Source organism: Rhipicephalus microplus, unplaced genomic scaffold (assembly GCF_043290135.1).
Source record: "Rhipicephalus microplus isolate Deutch F79 unplaced genomic scaffold, USDA_Rmic scaffold_15, whole genome shotgun sequence".
Lineage (NCBI taxonomy): Eukaryota > Metazoa > Arthropoda > Arachnida > Ixodida > Ixodidae > Rhipicephalus > Rhipicephalus microplus.
In genome coordinates this window covers 16,210,648-16,231,145 of record NW_027464588.1, presented here as the reverse complement: position 1 = coordinate 16,231,145, position 20,498 = coordinate 16,210,648, and the positions used below count along the sequence as shown (strand labels likewise).

The window sequence follows — 20,498 nt, the reverse complement described above, 5'->3', positions numbered from 1 at the left end:
GGGAAGTAGAAACGAAGCGCAAGCCGTAAGAAAGTAAAAGCCGAATTCTCCGCCTCTCATTTCCAATTAGCAGTCATTGGCATGTACATTGAGCACTATCTGACTGAAAAAAATTGCTACGTCATACTCGCTGGGCGTAACGTCCTTGGTTTTCGAAAGGTTTAGCGAGCGTTCGGTCGCAGTGCCATGAATACATTGAACTAGTATATACCATGAACTCGAGGTGGTTAAAGGTGGGAAGTAGACCCGAAGCGCAAGCCGTAAGAAAGTGTGCGTGTGCCACCTCTCGTTTATACCTCGGAATGTCCGCTGGATGGCGGTGCTTCTATATGGGGATATATGATGAAAAGATGCGAGATGATGGTACTTGGAGTGTTGAATAGATGGACGAACAGACACATAGACAGATGCATTGATGGACGCATGAAAGGACGCAGGGGTGGCTGCATGGATGAACGCAGGGATGGACGCACGAACAGACGCACGCACTGACGGGCTGATGGACGCATGGACGGTCACACTGACGGACGCATGGACGGATGGAAGCAAGAACGAATGAACGGAAGAATTCTTCGCCCCACTCTCCATCATTCACTCCGTGGTTATGCTGCCATTTTTTAAAGAGTTGGGGTTTAGCGACAGTGAAGGCAAAATAGTCTCTAAACGGGTAGAAATAACCAGGAGGAGGCTAAGTGATTGGTGGCTACAATCGAGGCGCGAGTGAAACTCAATTCTTAAACACACAGTGGTAGTAGTTAACTTTATGGCTAGGTGGCTTGAGCCACCGCCTAATCTAATGGGTACAGCCGGATACAACCATTTATCCAGCCACTCGTCGGCGTCGTTCACAGCATTTAGCTGTTTCAAAGAGATCCGACACGCCCACCGACTTCATCTGGCTTTAACTCCGCGTTCCCCATGAACGCTCACCCCGCGAACAATCGCCGCATACCGAAAGGAGCAGGCGACGCGCGTTGCGTTTCTCTGTCGCCGGGCCAGGCATTGATCTGTAAGTGGTGTTTATAGGTGACCTTAGCGCGATTTTCTCGTCCAATCAGTCACACATTACCGGCTGTCACATTTTATTCTCTAGTTGTGCTCTCCATCTTAACTACTTGAACTACCACAAGCATCTGTGGCCACAAGGGTTTCTTTATTCCTTAATTATGGGTGCCAGTAGTGGGGTAGAGATGTGTGACTAAGCGACAACGTGGATGCATACAAGTTAACCAATAGACATTGTTCAAGCCCTCTTACCTCAATGTACTATTAACTTTAAACTAGTTCCTTAACGATGCATATTACTTTCGTGTTTTACTGACTCCTATCGCGGAGGGATCAGCGATGTTTTAGGGGCGAAGCTTCTTATTCCGCGGGTCGCGCATCTCTGATGTATGTAATAGTAGTAGGTAGTCACCTCTCCTTTAGTCTTTAGAATGTCCGCTGGATGGTGTTGCTTTTATATCATGAACATATGATGAAAAGACGCGAGATGGCGGTACTTGAAGCGTTCATTTGCTGGATGAACCGACAAACGAATGGAGAGATACAGATTCACAGACGGACACACGGATGCACAGACGGACATACGCATGGACGCTCATATAAGCGGACGGACGCACGGAAGAACGCATGGACAGACGTGCGGACAGGCAGACGGACAGACGCAGAGACGGACACGCGGAAGGAGGCATGAATGGACGGACGTACGCTTGGATGGTTGCAAGGGTGGATGCGTGGACGGTCGCACGGACGGGCGGAAGCAATAACAAACGAATGGATGGCAGCGCGAATGAACTTACGAACGTTTCGCCCCACTCATCATCATTCATTCTGTGGATGTGCTCTGATTTTTTTAAGAACCACGGCAAGACAATTGTTACGCATTGTAGTATGGTGGTACACCTACAAGTAGTTTTCCTATCTCAATTTCACGGCAATAAAGTTTCTTTCATACCAACAACGTGCAGTCTTATTATAAAGCGCTCAGTTGGCCTATTATACAGACAAAAGCGGAGACATTTCCTGAACATAATAAGAAACTAAAAGCGAAAATTGAAGAAATAACGCAGCAAGCCGAACAGTACGCTAATCAACTCGCGACAGCCAACTGGGAACAATTTTGCGATTCACTAAATGGAACTCTAGGAACAGCAAAGACATGGAATATCCTAAAAGCCATGATTGACCCTCTGAAAACTAAACGAGAAGGACAAAAATCTCTAGAAAGATTATTGCACACATACCCAGGCACAAGAGATGACCTGCTTCAAGACATCTATATTAAGTGTTTCGGCGCCCGAGCCATCAGAGCCCCTTACCAGGCTAAATACACTGGGCTCTCAAACTCAGAACTGGATGCACCTTTCACGCATGCCGAGGTCAGAGCGGCAATCGTCAGCATGAAACGCAACACAGCGCCTAAGGCAGACCAAATCACCAATGCCATGATTCGCAACATGAATGACGAAGCCATAACAGCGCTTCTAAACTTCATTAACAAACACTGGGTGAATGGCACTATACCTCAGCAATGGAAGCATGCTGTAATAATTATGATACCCAAACCAGGAAAGAAATTGGCAATAGAAAACCTCAGGCCAATCTCTCTTACCTCGTGCTTAGGCAAAGTGTTTGAGAGATTAATAAATGCCAGACTTCAATGGCACCTTAAACAAAACAACTTGTTGCCAAACACCATGTTTGGTTTCCGCTCGAACCTTTCGACACAGCACATCCTTCTGCTTTTAAAGGAGGAAGTACTAACGAATGTTCCAAAAGCAGGAGAACACATTGTCATGGCCATCGACATGAAAGGCGCTTTTGACAACGTAAGCCATAAGGCCATATTAGATGGGCTAAAAGCGACAAACTGTGGTCAAAGGATGTACAAATATGTACAGAACTTCCTTACTAAAAGAACCGCTGTTATCAGATTAGGAGAAGACGAATCCAATGTCTTCCACCCACCGAGCAAAGGCACACCACAAGGCGCTGTGATCTCGCCTACGCTTTTCAACATAGCCATGATTGGTCTAGCCAAAAAACTGGAAGGTATTCCCGACATCCGACACTCCTTCTATGCGGATGACATCACTGTATGGACAACCAAGGGTAGCTTGGCGGAAAAAGAAGAGCGGCTTCAACTGGCAGCTAAAACCATCGAAGATTACACTAAAGAAAGGGGGCTTCAGTGCTCAGCAGACAAATCGGAACTTATTCGGTTCTCCAAGAGTAAAAAACAAAGGAAAGACCCGAGCCTCCGCCTTGAGGTCAAGCTAGATGGCAATATTATACCAGAGAAAACAACTGTTCGGATCTTAGGGATGTGGTTACAGTCCAATCAGCGATGTCTCCGCACACTGAATATGCTTAAACGAACAGCTCAACAAATTGTTCGTATGATAGTTCGAATAACGAACAATCGTGCTGGACTGAAAGAACAAGACGTGCTTCATTTGGTAAAGAGCTTATTCATCAGCAGACTAACATACTCGCTACCCTACCACAACATGAATAGAGAGGAGAAAAAAAAGCAGACAAAATAATATGGATGGCGTATAAAGCGGCTCTGCGACTACCACAAAGCACTTCGACTGCGAAGCTATTCGCACTCGGACTTCACAATACATTTGATGAGTTGGCTGAGGCACAAGTAACCACCCAGATTAACCGCCTGCTACAGACGACAACCGGCAGAAAACTTCTTCAGAGGATCGACCTCGGCGAACAAGTACAGGCACATGGAAGAGCTAAGGAATTGTAGTGCTCAGTCAGAGCCTGGTACAAAATATGCCCCCTACCGAAGAACTTGGACCCAGTTTTACATGCTGGAAGACGTAAGGCAAGAGCCGTTTACATAGATAAACAGACAAAATATCTGAATACGGCGAGATTTACTGACGCCGCACCATGTCAGGCAAATGCAAAGAACATGTAGGCCGTGGTCACAGACCGAAAAGGAAACGTCACAAGTTGTGCCTCCATAGCCCAAGCCTCTATCACAGAAGCGGAGGAGATAGCGATCGCGCTGGCAATCAAGGAGGGCAGGGAGCGAAAAGCCCCAATGACAATAATCACAGACTCGAAGGCTTCATGTAGAAATTACGAAAAAGGTAGAAGATGTATGAAGGCCTTCCAAATTCTAACCAAAGCTCACAAGGACTTCCCAATTGAATACACCCAAACCATTATCTGGGCGCCAGGGCACGAGGGCGTCACCGGGAACCAGTTTGCGGATGAGGCGGATCGAGGCTTCACAGATTACCGAGCTTCCTTGCACACTGCAATAGAGGATCCAACGCCCCTAGACCCTAACTTTGGTGCAATTCTTCAGTATTACATGGACAATAGAAAAGTGTATCCAGCATGGCCGCTTGCTAGACGCGAGCCGGACGCGCTCGCATCGGCTCCTGCTTTTTTAAATGTTTTTGACCGCAAATTTGCCGATCGACCTCGGTTTTTCGACTCATCTGATCCAGTTTCTTTCAAAGATCGAGTGGATACCCGACTTTTGCGGGTAGGTCAAGCTTTCAAACTTTTATTTGGGTGTTTCACCCTGTGCCACGTTGGCGCTCAGCTCGGCCTGCCGAGCGAGACGCTTCGAGGATGCCACTCGAGGAGATGGTCATCGGCGAAGAAATCTCCAGACAGGAGGATGAAGCCTCCGGATGGATTGTTGCCCACTCTCGGAAGAAGCAGCGTCAGGATTTTACGCCCGGCGACAGCCCTGGCCCCAGTGCCGGTCATCGTGCCGCCCGTCCAGCGCACTCGAAAGGGCCAATAAACAAGCTCATCGCCGCGTCGCGCCTGCCGCGATTGCCTAAAGATCACTACCGGGTTGTCGTACGTCCCAAGGGAGGCATGCATGTGCGCAAGGTCAGTGGAATCAAGGTTACCCAAGCTTTGGTGATGGCTGCTTGTCTCGGCCCGCCGCAGGCTGAGGAAGATATTGTTTGTGCCATTGAAATGCAGAACATTTTTGTGATCAGCACGCCACACGCTAGGAACGCAGAAGCCTACGCTAAAGTGAAGCAAATTCGAGTGGGAGAAACGCTCCATGAAGTCTCTACTTACGTGACGCCACCCAGGGATACGTGCAGAGGAGTTGTTCGCGGTATCGACCCTGAGCTCTCTGATGACCGGCTTGGTGAGCTCTTCGTGCACGCGAGAAATCCGAAGGTTCTTGGAGTACGGCGCATCAAGAAAACGCCCACGGTGATCGTCCTGTTTGACGGTATGAAAGTTCCAAACTACGTCATGTGTGGGACGAACCTGATCCGGTGCACGCTCTACCCACGACAAATCGACGCCTGTCGAACCTGCGGAAAGCTGGGACATCGCTCGGACGTTTGTCCCACTCCTACAGTCATCACCTGCCCGGACTGTGGGGTCTCATCGCCCCCTGAGAATCATACGTGCCAGCCGAAGTGCTCCATCTGTGGAGGAGCGCATCCGACGGCGGATCGGGCCTGCAAAAGCAGGTACCAGGTTCCCTACATCGTTCGGCGTAGAAGGCGACGACGGAGAAAAGCAAACAAGCAGCGCGCGGAGTTCGTGCCACAGCAAGCTCCCGGGCTTGGGTTCAACCAGGGGGTGGCCTTGATAACCCTGGGCGGGGTGCGGGTCACCGCTCTCGCTCGAGGGATAGGTCTGCCTCCTGTGCCCGGATTCAGCAGGAACCTAACTGGGCTGAACGAGTGGGCCCAAAACGTGAGTCTCGCACTATCGTGCAGCGCCAGGTGCCACAGCAAGCTACGGCTAGAATACAGCAGCTAGAGCGTGAGAATGCAACTCTGAGGAGTGAGCTTCCGGAGATTAAAGCATTAGTTGAGGAGCTTAGGCAGCGCGAACGCACGCCTGAAGGGGCGGTGAAAGTGCAGCAGGCCGAGGCACAACCTAGAGGCGGTAAACGAAAAGCCGCTGACCCTCCGGTAGATATCAAGAAGGAGTTCACTGACTTTAAACAGGAAATTATGGGGGTGGTCCATGAAATTAAGGAGGCCATCGCTGGTGTCAGCTCTGTCATCCAGTCCCTTTCTGCAAGGGTGGTGGTGGTGGAGCAAAACCTAAGTAGCAATCATGGCGAAGCTAAATAAAACATTTGCCATTTGGCAATGGAATTGCGCGATCTTCCACAGGAAGAAGGCAGCCTTGCAGCAGTTCGTCAGCTCACAGGAGAATAAGCCAGCCGTAATACTCCTCCAGGAGACCCTTAAAGGAGAGGTGGCCCTCCGGGGTTATCGCTCCGTGGCCTGCTGGGGGGAAGGAAAACGCGGGGTCGCCACCCTCATATCCAAAGAGTTCTCCTTTGAGGTTCACGATGTACGTCCAGACCTAAAGGTGGAACACATACTCATTGAGTTAATCCCAAACTCTCGGCTTAAGGAGCACCTATTCATTCTCAACGTTTATAGCTCACCATCTGATACTCGGGAAACTTTTAATGCGCTTCTCTGCAAAGCCTCTAAAATCGCGGGCTCGGCTCCATTGACAGTTGCTGGCGACTTCAATGCGCAACATCAGACATGGGGCTATATCAATAATACGGCTAAGGGGCGGGCGCTTCTGCAGCATACTACCAATCTTAATATGTTACTAGTTACTGATCACAACTTTCCCACACGTCTAGGCAATTCTGTAGCAAGGGACACCACGCCGGACCTGGCTTTTGTCAAGAACGTCGAGTGCCCTTTCTGGCAGAACTTGCATGAGAACTTGGGGAGCGACCATTTCATCGCGTCTATCTCCCTCGATGTTAAAGCACCGCCGCCGCGGGTTTTCAAAATTGTTGATTGGGATGCCTTTCAGGAACTCAGACAAAGCGATGAAAAAGAGTACGATGACCTTGGCCAGCTATTTGAGCGTCTTAAGGCAGATGTTAAAGCTGCCACTAAGGTGGTGGAGACGGATCTTAAAACGGAGCGCATGGACAGCCACCTAGCGAGGCTCCTTGAAGCCAAAAACTCCTTACTTAACAGATGGCGTACGCAGCGACTCAACAGGAGGCTCAGAAAGAAAATTGCTCTGCTCAAACAGGAGATTGAATCGTACAGCCAAACCCTGGCCAGACAACAATGGGATGAGGTCTGTAACGCTGTCGATGGGCAGACGCGGTCAGGGGTGAAATGGAACATTCTCAAGCACCTCCTGGGAGATAAGCAAACTAAAGCTAATCAGAAACACACTGTTGATCGGCTCATTCACAAGGAGAGGTCTGCTGGGCTCTCCAATGATCAAATCTTACAACAGCTGGCGGATAGGTACCTCCCCCTGGGGGCTACCACGGATGCAGACTACCCGGATTTCTCTGGTCTGGAGGATGCGGAGCTGGACTTCCCCTTCAACACGGCAGAGATCAGGGCGGTCCTTTTTGATCTCAATGGAAAATCGGCTCCCGGGCCGGATGGTATCACTAACAGGCTACTTAAAAATCTGGACGATAGATCCATTGAGCTACTAACTGACGAGGTCAACCGGGTTTGGGAGTCGGGGCAGGTGCCGAAGGAGTGGCAAGAATGTTCACCCTGTTATCCCCAATGCCAATGAGCTTGCCCATGAGCTTGCACGCGAACTGTCCCACCGTGACGGGCAATCGGCATCTAATTTTGGGGATGGCATCCGGCAGCTTGATTCGCTCCTCACCTTTAACGAAATTTGCAAAAATTATCAATTGGCCAGGTGTAGCTTTCCGCTCCCGCACCCGCAACTCTCTAGGGCCCAGTCAGTCACTTTAAGAATGCTGCAAACGGGTACTTACCCGTTGCCTTTAGTGTACAGCAAGTTTATCGTTAGCATAAAGCCGCAATGCCCTCATTGCGAAGAGAGACGTTGCACGTTACCCCACATGCTCTGGCAATGCGCGGCGCTGCGCAATGGCGAGCCCCTCAGCACAGAAGCTGCCTGGAGGACGGCAATTACCAGCTCGGACCGAGAGGTCCAAATCCGGGCTGTCCAGAGGGCCCGCAATTTGACGGAGGGGCTCGCTCTTCCTGTCCCCACGTGGGTGCGGCCCGCAGCCGACCCTCCCTCTTGAGGGGAATCGGCTCCTAAGGACAATTTGTAAATAAAGTTCATTGACTGACTGACTGACTGACTGACTGACTGTATCCAGCACCGCATAAGAAACTCACAGCAATGGAATCGGTGGCATTACGCAGAATCCAAACAAACACATACACGAACTTACACAGGCTGCATGTATTCTACCCCACAGCATACAAAGATATATGTCCGTGGTAGGGGCCACACCAACTCTGTTTCACATCACGTGGGAGTGTACGCATCGCAATGAAGAACACCACAACATGAACAACACAGAGGATCAATGGGAGGCGCTGCTGTCCAGCTCGGCCATTGTTGATCAGCGCTGGCTGGTCCAACGGGTAGCCCTGGAATAATGCGGAGCCCTGGAATAATGGTCCGACCATTTGGAATGCTCCGCGTTATGCGCAAATAAAGTTTTCTCTCTCTCTCTCCTGAACATTGACAGAAAATCCACGCAGTAACTGATGATGAGTAGGGCGAAGCGTCGGTCGGTCGGTCGGTTGGTCTGTCTGTCTGTCTGTCTGTCTGTCTGTCTGTCTGTCTGTCTGTCTGTCTGTCTGTCTGTCCATCCGTTCACTGCTATCACACTAGGGCACGCATTAGATGGACAAACGGTTTGACGGGCACTTCGCCCCACTCATCAATACGTATTCCGTACATCTAGTGCGAATTTCTTATTATGATTGCACAATCTTTCCTCTTTATTAATAAACTATACCAAAACTGCTAATGCCACCTAGTGAGATTTCTGAAGACACATATATACAACGCCATCTAGTGAGCAATTTTTAAAATTGACTAAAATAGGCTACTACAACAGACTATTAAAGAGGAGGGACAGACCCACAACACCAAAAGCTTAGCACCTAAAATATGTAACTCTACTGTTTACAGCAATACAAACTTTGCGCTAATGGTACTAGAAAGTACCACAAAACAGGAAAAACTTCATCATTACATTTGGAAAACTGCTATTTGTAGAGTTGTGGCCGTTTGTGATTATATAATAAAAATGTAAACTTTTCTGCTGATGTTACGTTTCATGTTTAAATTTAAAAAAACGTGAAATTTGATCGAATTTATTCAAGAGAGCTACAGCGAACATTTACCATAGATGATAATTTAGCCTTTTTTGTCTCAACGGCACACTGAAGCCTTTATGAATTGCCAAACCACAATCAACCTATGAACGTATACCCGTCAACCTACGTTTTACAAGTTCTTGCGACTTTGAAAAATAACTTTTTTTGCATATATCTCCCAAAGTGATAATTCTACTCGAGTGTGGCCTGTGTGAATACTTGTCAATTCTATCGTGCTCCCGAATTGAACTCTTCGTTGATCTTTTTGTAAAAAATATTGCTGCAAAGTTTTACTGAGACCCGCGTAGTAAATATAAAGGAATGCGACTTCAACCTATACACTGAATATTTATAATACTGTTATATTTACTTTTATTGCTTTTAAATTATCCAGATAGAACAACGCGACAAGACAAACTGTAGTATAAACGGTGTTTCTGCATATAGTTGAAACAAGTGCGTCCGCAGATTGTGACCAATTAAGTGAGCAAATCAGTGTTAGCGTGCTTAGAGTTGCATTTTTGATGATTACAATGGAGAAGTTTGCCCCTACAACCTGTGCCACTGCCACGCTTGTTTTCTGTTTCCACAAATAGATGAGAGCTCTGCATCTAGAGGAGGAGCTTCCACATTCACCAACCTGTAGTACTTCCAACGAAACTACCCCATCCATGTCCCCTGTGTATTCCTACTTGAAATACTTAACAATAAATACTTTTTTCGATTCTATAGTCGAAAGCATGTTTTTAGCGTTTATAGTTTTGATACACGTGAACTACATTAGTGTCAGTGCTGGCATAACAGACCACAGATAATTACTCATTTGTTTCGTACACCAGACAAGTTATCGCAAGAAGTTATCATCATGCAGGCCTTTTTCAAGATATCTCACAGGCAGAAATATTATACCCCCAGTATGGCATGATGGATAGGAATGCTACACGGAATACCTGCTTACATGAAACTAAATCTAGCAAAAGTAGTGATTTTCAGTGAAAAAATTAACATTGTATTGCAGAACGAAATGTTAAAACTAGTTATTGGGTTGGTTTGTTCATATATTTATTCACCCTATATAGTAATCTCAATTATGACCACTTAATTATTCATGTGATATATATTCCCCTTACAGTTCACTATCAAAAGCTTTCGAAGACTGTATCAGTAATTAAATGAGCAAAAATAGGTACGCTACCTGCAAGAGGGCGATGTTTGCAAATATCATGGGTAGTTGTTCGCGAACCCGGTTCAGGTTGCCCAAGTTTGCCTGCGAGATAAATAAAATATGCCTTGTAGTATATTGCATTCGGAAACAAGGTTGAGCTATTTCAAGTATAGGATATACTCTACTATAAAAGAGCCTCAAGGGGGCCTGTGACACTATTTGAACACGTATTTATTATTAGTTATTCTGGTGCTGTGGAACGCACCACTATCATTGCACACACGGCAACGTCAAAGTCGACGCAGTTCTAATTTATTTCACGAGATAAACTACCTTTTTTCAGGCTACCGCGACACACAGCGGCTATGTTAATTATAAGAAGTGATGTCATGTCATGTGGCGTGACGACAAACACCGCACTATTTTTATTAGATTGATGCGAGAAATAGCAGGCCATATTCATATGGTGGTAGCTAGGCCTACGAGTGAATGCTAAAACAGAAAAATCTTTTTTTATACTTTCTCACAATGAAACCATTCCTCTTTCAAAATGATGTGTTTTCAGAACAACGAACACAACACTTAACCTGCGAACGATGCTATGGCACACCGGCAACTAAATGTGGAAACTTGTACCCAGTTTTAAGCCAGCTAAAAATGCAACAGGCGGTGAACGCCCGCGTTGCCGTACAGAACGCACCTTGCATGCAAACTGAGAACTGACCTTGCCCAAAGCGCATGTGTGTATCTTACATATTGTGACCATGGGAACATCTTCTACTCGACGCATGTGGTTTGTAGTAAGCACGCCATCACGCCCTTAAAAAAAGCGATCAAGAGGTATTGTGTGAAAGCCACCAAGAGATGACATTTTTAGGATGTCCTTATGAGACGCGCGCTGTGATTGGAAGTGGTGTTTGACGTCATCAGGCGAGTAACATGTGAAAGAGAACGTTTCTCGTTGTCGTCTGCTAAAGTATTGAACTTTGAGGACTCATAATTTCACTTTCTGTGCACCAATTTTCATCAGTCTTGTTGCATTTGTTTCAGTAATCACGGCTAGACGCGTTTCAGTGCTAAATAAGGCTGTAGTAAAAGTGTCGCGGGGCCCTTTAAGCCATCTCAGTACATCTTCATTCCTACGCCCGTATTCATACACGCTCTTTTTTTTTGAGCTTGACTTACCGCCACCTTCGATGCCACACAAATGCGTTTACGACAGAATACTACCGTGGGTGGCCCTGAAGGCGGCGCCAAGGCACCACCAACGCACAACTGGTGCAGTCTCGTGAGCCTCATATAAGCAAAAAATGCCTACCTTCCCCCAATACCACACCCCTAAAAAAGCTAAAGTTTAGTCTCTGAGGCAATGCACAACAGGCCATATGTGCTCCCACGAAGTTCTAACGTGGAATACAAAATACACTCACATTTTATTATACCTCAAAGCAAACCTATGCACTCTATGTGCATCTCGCGCGTTGGAAGAAGTATTTTGTTCTTGCTGAAGTACAAGAAATTCGTTTTTGAAATATATAAATGGGAAAACTGAAATTATTTTGGTAAAGCAGATGACTACGTGCATTTGACGGGTTCTGCGTTTTCCTAAAGGTAGGAAAATTTTATTTGTTCTAAGATTCGTTATACTTTTATAAATTTTAACGACTTATGACACAAAAAAGAGCAGAACCGAGTGAATATACCATTTACAATTAGCTTGCTGGGACGTTTGGCATTCTAAATTTTAGTGAACAAGTTCAGAATATTATATTCAGTATTTTCTATTCACGAAAATTGGAGTGTACTTTGAAAAGTACGTTCGGTTAGAATGGGTGAAAAGTGTAACGCGAGAGCAATGTCCTGTTCTTAAAGTGCGTATTTCAAAAATCTCGACGAAAATGTTTTATGTGTCATATAACACGAAGAGTTCAAATCATGGATTACTTGAAAGTAAGCGATAAAGGTGAAAGTAGCTTGTGTCAATAAAGTTTTAACTGTACTCTCTGTAGAGGGTAGCAAACTTTCAACTAGAAACATTTATGCGAAGTATCTAATTTTAGCTTTCTATGCACCCACTACATGGTAGCAAGGGGATACATGCCTTAACGTCCGTGATTTTTGTCATCTGTGGCCGGCTTCAAACCACGCCGTCATTATGATTATCGGGTGTTATTACACCCAGTGTCAATGTACTCCTGTACCACGCGATTTTTACAGCGCTATGCCACGTTATATTATGAAGCCTGTATACAACGATCTTGTGTTTGTAAAGCATGAAAGTTGTTTTGACTGCATTTCCTAGTAGAGGAAGTAATTTTAGCTGCATTTCCGAACATCGACGTGGCTGTGTGGCAGAATACTTGCTTGAAAAGAAATTGGCTGGAATTCGATCCTCACTTGGTCCCGGACATGTTTATTGTTAATTCATTTCATTGACTCTTGTGTCAATCATGGACAAGATCATGATTTTTTGCTGCCGACGAACGATGGCGGCCCCGATGCAGACGCCAGCATATCTGCGAAACAAGCTTTCTAACGTTATCACATGAAAAAAGTGTGGCTAATCCACGGGAAAATTGTTAGATGTTGGGGCAGCGTTATCAAGATGTGCTCGGACTGGAATTTGCTGACGTGTAGCAAGACCGCCCTGCCAAGACGACTTACTTTTGTGTCCGGACGACTCTTTCTGCAGCAAAGCTACACATTCATTCCTCATATGCCTGGGCGCAAGCTCTAGCTCTCTGTTAAAGTGAACCTTATAAGACTACGTCATGTTTCACCCTGTCGCCTCCTCATTTCCTCTGTCATCGTCACAAGACTCCTCCTCGCCCTAACTTCCCTTCCCACCTTTTTGCTATGCTATGTAATATTATGCATGGTTAAGGAAAATTCCTGCATTCAGTATACGCTAGAGCCGTCATTTCGACATCTTGTCTTCAATTCTGCACTACTTTCTTCAGTGCTTCTGTATGCGTGCTTCATACCCTCTCCTTCAAAACAAGCAAAAATTAGTAGAGGGCAACTTTGAAAGCGGGCATCGTGGCGATAAGGAGGCCGGCATTTCGAAGTAGGTTTTTCAAAGGGAAACAAGCATTCCCTCAAAACGGAAAAAAATGCGAGGGCGTGGAGTTGGAGGGGGAGAGGGGTGGATGCATCACTGAATTACGAAATATATTATGATTATGCTCAATTCATTCTCAATCTGACGGAGGCCGCACGTGTAAATTGTACGTCAGAAGTTGATATAAGGGCTCCACTGTCATCTGTTTTTGTTGGGTATGTACTATGTCATATTGCATGGATTCAAAAACTCCCTTGAAAAAGTTCATAACTAAGTTATGACTGCGTAATTTCTTTCCTAGCGATTGGAAGTTGGCTTTGGCACAACGCTTTAACTTAGCGGGTCATGACTTCGATGACTTCTAAAGAGATACTAAAGGAAACTATTAGGTCGACGTTGACTGTATAAATACTGATCCATAAGCATCAATTGTTATTTTTGTACTAAAAAAGGCCTATTTTGAAATAAAATCACGTTTTAGTGGTCGGCAACAGGTTAGCGCACTTCAAATTACTCGCCTCAAAAAGTGGACAGTTCGGACCAACTCACGTCACTGTTGCAATGCACGAGGTTGCCCGGCTTTCTAGCAGCAGATTGAAAGCAGTGGGAGCCACAGCAGAAAATACGGCCATAGATCAACTTCCCGCTTGGCTCCAAGATTGTAGACGTTTTTCGGTTCAACTGTGCCCCGCTATATGGCACCATCTGTACAGTGTAACTACGCGGAAATTGCATTTCTGAACAACTCGCGCCATTCCCCATAGTTACGTCAGCCGGTTCATTTTTTCATTACTCAAACAGAAACAAAAAGCAGCATTTTATTGCGTATTTTGACGCGCGGAAGGTTCTTTATCTAGTGCAGTTAAACAAATTACTACAAAATAACTGTACGTGGTTCATCTGATGTAATCGGGATCATTTTAAGAATGTCTCACTGCGGCACTTGTGTTCTTGTGAATTTACCCAATTTCACGGTAAGTAGCGCACTGTCGTTGATAAAATTGTCGTTTTAGATGCAGTCATGCATTGAGCTTTCTTTCTGGCGGAAATAGTTAATATACTTTAGTGTCCCTTTAACTTTACAAACATAAGTTCCAGTATGCATGCCAAGTTGTGTACACGAATCTATGTCTATTGCATTGTTTTTGCGATAAAAAGGAACTAAAGTTATGCTAAGTGGCAATAGTAGCATCAAATTTGAATGACTTTCAAAGCGTCACCTTTATTTTGTACCTATACAGAGCGCTGAAGGGTTTTACATTTTTATTACCTTAACAAGCACACCTAAATTAGTGAACTTTGCTTCTCTTTTAGGCCACACTGGTTCAAATAATGACTGCATTTTGTCTAGTAACTGTACTTAACTAGCTTCAGGATACCATCTTATAGACGATTCCTCTTCAAATCTTCTGAAAACCATGCAAAATAACAGTAGTGGAACGGGGAACACACTTATGGACAAAACTGCGAGTATTAGGGTGAGTCAGATACTTCAGTTAGGCGTCTTAAAAGTGTGCCTAAACAAGGAACAATGGATTCGTTGTTTTACGAGGTGCAACCATCAAAAGGAGCTTATGCTATGAAAGACGCCATCGAAAATCAATAAGTTTTGTAATTTAGGTGAGATTGTGATTAAAATTTAAACATGATACTCTACAGAGCAACTGAAAGCTACATTCTTACAGGCACGCATGAAAACGCACATTCGAATAGTGCAAGTGGAATAGACAAGCGAGGACGTGGATTAGTTCTGTATTATGTGGGTCAAAGAGTGGCACACTAAATACGCACCTGGGTGCTAAGCCTCGCAACCAGGGTCTGCTCCAGGTTGCCGCTGAGTCCCAGCAAGGGTGGATTGACCACGAATATGTGTTGCACTATCACATACACCGGCCACTCCTGCATTGTTGAAATGAGAACATATAGAGCACGCTCAAACAAGGTGTAGTCGCAAAACAGAATGCGGTGTCCCCCAACACCAATAAAAGTCCGAACATTTTTTTCTCTCAATTATTTGCACCTTATTACAGAGGAACTAAACTCAACAAGTGTCTCTTGAGCTTTCCTGCGAGCAATCAAACGATATTGCTATGATTTAGTCCAGCTTGAAAATTTCTAGAAATTCTCGGTTGTGAGCAGTAAGACTAATATGCACGTGTCGTACTAGAACTTGAGCGACCACCTCATGCTGCAATGCGTGTATAAGCAAAAACCATATATTTTTAATTTAATAAGGGTAAAATCTGTTTTACTAACCATTCGACCAGGACACGTAAGCATAGCAAATGTGGCCACTTTTTACATTAAAAAAAACAGATTTCAGTTGTACCGTACATTAAAACAAAGCTTTAATTAGAACTTTTAAAACAATGCGAATAGTTTTTATCCGTTCAATTTGACGGAACTCCATTTACAAAGACCTAATGATGGTTTAAATTGGATAGCTACTCAACCCAACAAGTCCGCCTATTTTTAGAAGGTGGTGGCTTTTGGTCAGCCACTTTGTATATATCAAATACGTGGCCGTCAAAAACAATAACCATAAACTGTTTGGTCGTGCTTAAGGAGGCGAAAAATTCACTGCGATTTCCTTACTAAATTCATAAGTTGCAACTAGAACCATTCACTTTGAAATACGAGGTAATACAATTACTGCGAATGAAGTATACTGGAACTACGCAGTACAACAGTTTATATTCCGCACTATTACCACAGGTCGTGCAGTGCAGTTTTAAAGGGCGCGATCGGGAACAATTTATCAATTTGAAGGTTTCAAAGCTTGACATTGTGCGAATAATCAATTCAGGCTATGTGTTTAGGACTGTGATAGAAAATATCTTCCACGTTACTTTTGTTTTGCCGAAATACTTGAAGGAATTGTTAAAAGCGACACGCACACGACCAGTGCATGCACATGAACTCAATGGTGCGTCTAGTGTCGTAAATACGGGTTGCTCTCTTTTTTATGGAATAAAGTTTTGATACGCTCCATTGCGCTAATCCTGCAGTAAAGGCACGTCAAGCATGTAATAAGGCCTTATTTTTTAGCAAGTTTCTTCTGGGGAAAATGCTATGGCGCTGGCAATGTGTGATATATAAGCAACTTATTGGGTTTAACCGCCAGCCATCTGAAAGTTGAATAGTGCTCGAATGTTATGATGAAACTGCAACAAATTTTTGAACCAATCTAAACATGATGTAGTGCCTCAAGTCAATAGTTGCATATGTAGCATCATAGGAGTGCGTACAGGAGAGACACAGGGACGCGGCATTCTATTAATCACTTAAAAGGGTGTTTGTAGAGTCTGCCTTATACGTTTGTTCAATCATGAATACACAGGTATTTTAAACTATTGCCAGCTGAAGACACCTGACGTTGCATTTCAGGAACTGTCTACTTCCCGTCTTCAACTCAGGCTAGCCCTTGGGTGAAGGAAGTCTCCGCATAATTTCCAATTTCTTAACCCATTGTAAAGCACGTTGTCGTTTGGATTTTGCCAACGAAGAGGGAGGGGGGGGCGAGTGCGATGAAAATTCACTCTCACATTAAATGGGCAACCCTACCCACGCCCACGATAGGATCTCTAGATTTATCGGTTTTACCACAAATGTGTTTTTGCCAAGGTGCACCCCAACTCCGCTGACCTATTTCCGTCACTGATATCGCGCAAAATATATCCTAACCGATGGCAAACTTCTCCCCGGGTTTCGAACATACAACCTCCCAATGCACAGCGGGCGGCACAAAACCTCTAGACCATGGAGTGTACGTTGTCCAGCTTTTCATATACATGACTGGTCGTTCAGCGCGTTCACATCTGTAACAAAATGGCCCGAAAGACATGCATTGGGCACGTGGCAAAGTCATCGTCCTGTGTCTGAAGATGCGCGCGTGTCTTCACAAAATGCGCTGGTTCATGCACGCACGCTAATCTCGTGATTCGAACGCTATGTACTTGTCTTTCCACGGCAAGATTGCTTTCAAGTTACAGTAGTTAAAGAAAACGCGAAGGTTACTTCACCAGCTGCTCCAAACAAGTTTATCCGAAGCTGCTCACACAGAAATAAGTATGAATTCGATCCCTGATATTTGTTACTCTGCGCGCGTCCTGTGTATGCTACTTTCGTGCGTGCTTTCTCCTTTAGCTGCACGCTGCAAGTTTTGAACTGCTTGCCGTTCTTTGCGTGACAGTATAATTTGTTTCTGTTGCATATATTCGTTGTCCTTTGTGCACGAACAAAACAAAAGAAACTGTTAACTGCCTCTGTTAGGGCACGTTTCTCTTTCCTGATATACTAATTCCCAGACAGAGAGAGCCATGTTTTCTCCCATAATCTACTTTTATTCCTACTCTCGTTTTCTTCTCTTCTTTCATAGAGCGGCTCCAATTGCTTCCTCACAAATTATTCACAGTTGAGAGGTTGTGCCTACCTGTTTCTGGCTGTTTTTTTTCCTTTCTTCATTCGTGAGTGTCTCTCCTGTTACAAAAATGCATTGTAATATTTCGCCACATTCATGAAAATGGTTTATGAAGCTTTTATGTTGAGTGACTCATTAGTTCGCAGTTACACTCCAGCCAATTTTACCTTGACCACGTCGAGCAGGATGCCAGCCAAGGTGGAGCCGAAGCCAGCCAGCATAAAGGGCACGAACACCTGCAGCGCCGTCGAGGTCAGCTGGGCGTTCATCGTTCCTTCACTAGGACTGGCGCTCCCAATATCCGTGCGTGGCACACTTGCACGGCCGATAAGGGCAGTGCCAACGCAGGCGTCAATCGAGAGGGGTGCACCCGCTTCGGAGAGTGATCCGACGTTGGTGAAAGCATGAACGACGCCTGGCCAATCTCACGAACAGGCAACGACAAGCTTACGTCGTTGTTGCGAGGGTCCTGGCGGCCTTTCTCCGACGGTACCATGGTGGATGGCCGCATCCGTGCTACAGTGCGTAAGCGTTGAAAAAACTGTGATCTGCTGCCTTCATTTTACACAATACTGCCACTTTGTGGAGACATCATGGGACTAGCTTCAAAATAGCGTGAGACTTGGTTTAACCGCTTGTGGGTAATAGCGTGTAGGCACTATGCTAAAATTATTGGGATTTTCTGAATTGTGCCTAATATAGACCCTTTTCAAAATTGTAAAGTTCGCTTTTCTGCTATGCAGCTTGAGCAACAAATGGTGGCTTGCCATTTAGTCAAAAGAGCTTGTTTAAGCGGGGTTTACATACGCAAAGACGTGAAAAATGTTGAGTCGCCTCCCAAAATTAAGCACCTATAATAGACAAGACCGAGCACGTTCATCTAGAACCCCAGGCGTGCGCAAAAAGAAGGCAGAAAGGACCGCGGCGCCCCCTAGTCACCTAAGAGGGGGGCGCGAGATCTGCTCCATACATTGACTAGGGAGCGAGGTGCCCTGCTATCCCCACAAGAGGGGTATCGTAAAATCTTCCCCTAATATTGTCCTAATGGGGAGGGGCGGCACAGCGATGGACCTTCGCCCCCTTGAACACGAACCCTGCGCATGCCCATTACTACGATCGCGTCTTCGCGTGAAGCACAAGTGCCGCCATTACTTGTTTAAAAAAAGCAGTGCAGAGGAAGCGCGCTTGCAAATTATGAAAACAGTTCATTGGGTCTTGCGGTTTTACATCAGAAACGATTCGAAATGCAGACACAATGTAACACACGAAATGACATACCGGCGCTATGTCGTCTGGTTTGTCATCTCGTGTCTTATTCTTAGGTGGCATTTCTCGTGCTGCAATTTATTTCAGTTATAGGACGGTCAAACGTTGTCAATCCTAAACGCCGACCAACGCCTCCAAGAGAAACAATGCCTAGAACGTCGCTCTCTTTCCAATTGGGAGCTTCCTGCTAGCACGAAATCTCGGAGGCCATGCCTCCTACCACGTGTTGTGACCATCTGCCGCGTGGAACCGCTCACCTCCGTACCGCTCAGTCACGTGATATTACCTCACCACTCTGAGCTTCATCGATTTACCAAGTCCCGAATCACTGCCAGGTGATCAAAATTTCCGGAGCCCTCCACTACGGCGTCTCTCATAATTATATGGTGGTTTTGGGACGTTAAACCCCGCAAATCAATCAATCAGTACCGGATCACTCGCGGACGGCCCGCGGACGCCTCGGCGCACAGGTGACTACGTCCGATGCACGTGATCTAAAAGTCCCAAAACAGCCCAAGGGGCCTCGGGCCATCTGCGCGCTTGATGCTGACTGCGGCTGACTGCATCCGCTGTGGCGTCTGCTATGCCTGGCAATGCCGTCTGCTCCCTCCAGAGCTGAAGCACAGGCCACAACGCTGACTCATTTGCAACCTAAACAGCAGTTAGGTAGTGAGTTATCACTATTTCTGTTGTGATGCAACTTACTGTAAGCGAACTACTCGAGCGCGTGTGCATCGTAGACCGGCACGGTCGTTTCACCACTGTTTTTCCTAGCGAGCATAACGCGTATTAGCTCGAGCTTCGGGAATACGCACATGCTCGACGTGGCGCAGAACACCGATGACAAGAACTGGTTGCGCTAACAAAGCGAAATCCTGAAAAATGCGAGAAGCGGACAGAAAAGCATAGAGAGAGTAGCGCATCGAAAATTTTCCGTGTCTAACTTAAGATGGCCGCACAGCATGCGCACCGCGCGGTCGTCTGCCAGCTGCCTGAAAATGTTCGGCCGGTCCCGGGCCGCCCGCAGGCCGCCAGGCACGCGAAAAACGAACATGCGTCTGAGTGATACCGGACCAGTGGGCGGAGCTTCCAGTTGGTCTCCGAGACAACGAATGCGGCGCCGGTGTCCAGGGCCGTCCGGAGCCGTCTTGGACGTGTAAATCAATGACGCTCACTGTCACGTGACATCACAGCTGCTCGGAAGCAACTGTGAGAGCATTGCTGCGTTCGCAAGGGGTAGCCGCCAAAGGCGTTCACTTCCATACCGGAGGGGGAGGGTAAAATCCAAGGGTAGGGCGGCGCGTTCGAGGCTCACGTTCCGTGCATACTTCTTCTAGGAGGCATAGCGCCGACCTACCACCACCAGTTTAGTGAACGTTCGCTAAATAGTCACTGTCAGCACGAGTGAGCGTCTAAAGTAAGGTATCTAATTTCAACCGTGTGACAGAAACAACGAAA

General features: G+C 46.0%; 1 protein-coding gene across 1 annotated transcript in view; it reads right to left on the bottom strand.

The window, feature by feature from the left end:
- LOC142784600 (solute carrier family 41 member 1-like) overlaps positions 1–18,043 on the bottom strand; it is a 33,355-nt gene extending 15,312 nt beyond the window's left edge. Inside the window, exons 1-5 of the mRNA XM_075883021.1 lie at positions 17,942–18,043; positions 15,146–15,253; positions 10,324–10,395; positions 6,176–6,336; positions 5,418–5,659 (exon numbers count right to left, since the gene is read on the bottom strand). Coding sequence (XP_075739136.1) covers positions 5,418–5,659; positions 6,176–6,336; positions 10,324–10,395; positions 15,146–15,253; positions 17,942–18,043 — 685 coding nt within the window. The remainder of the gene's footprint in view (positions 1–5,417; positions 5,660–6,175; positions 6,337–10,323; positions 10,396–15,145; positions 15,254–17,941) is intronic.
- Positions 18,044–20,498: the final 2,455 nt, after the last annotated feature.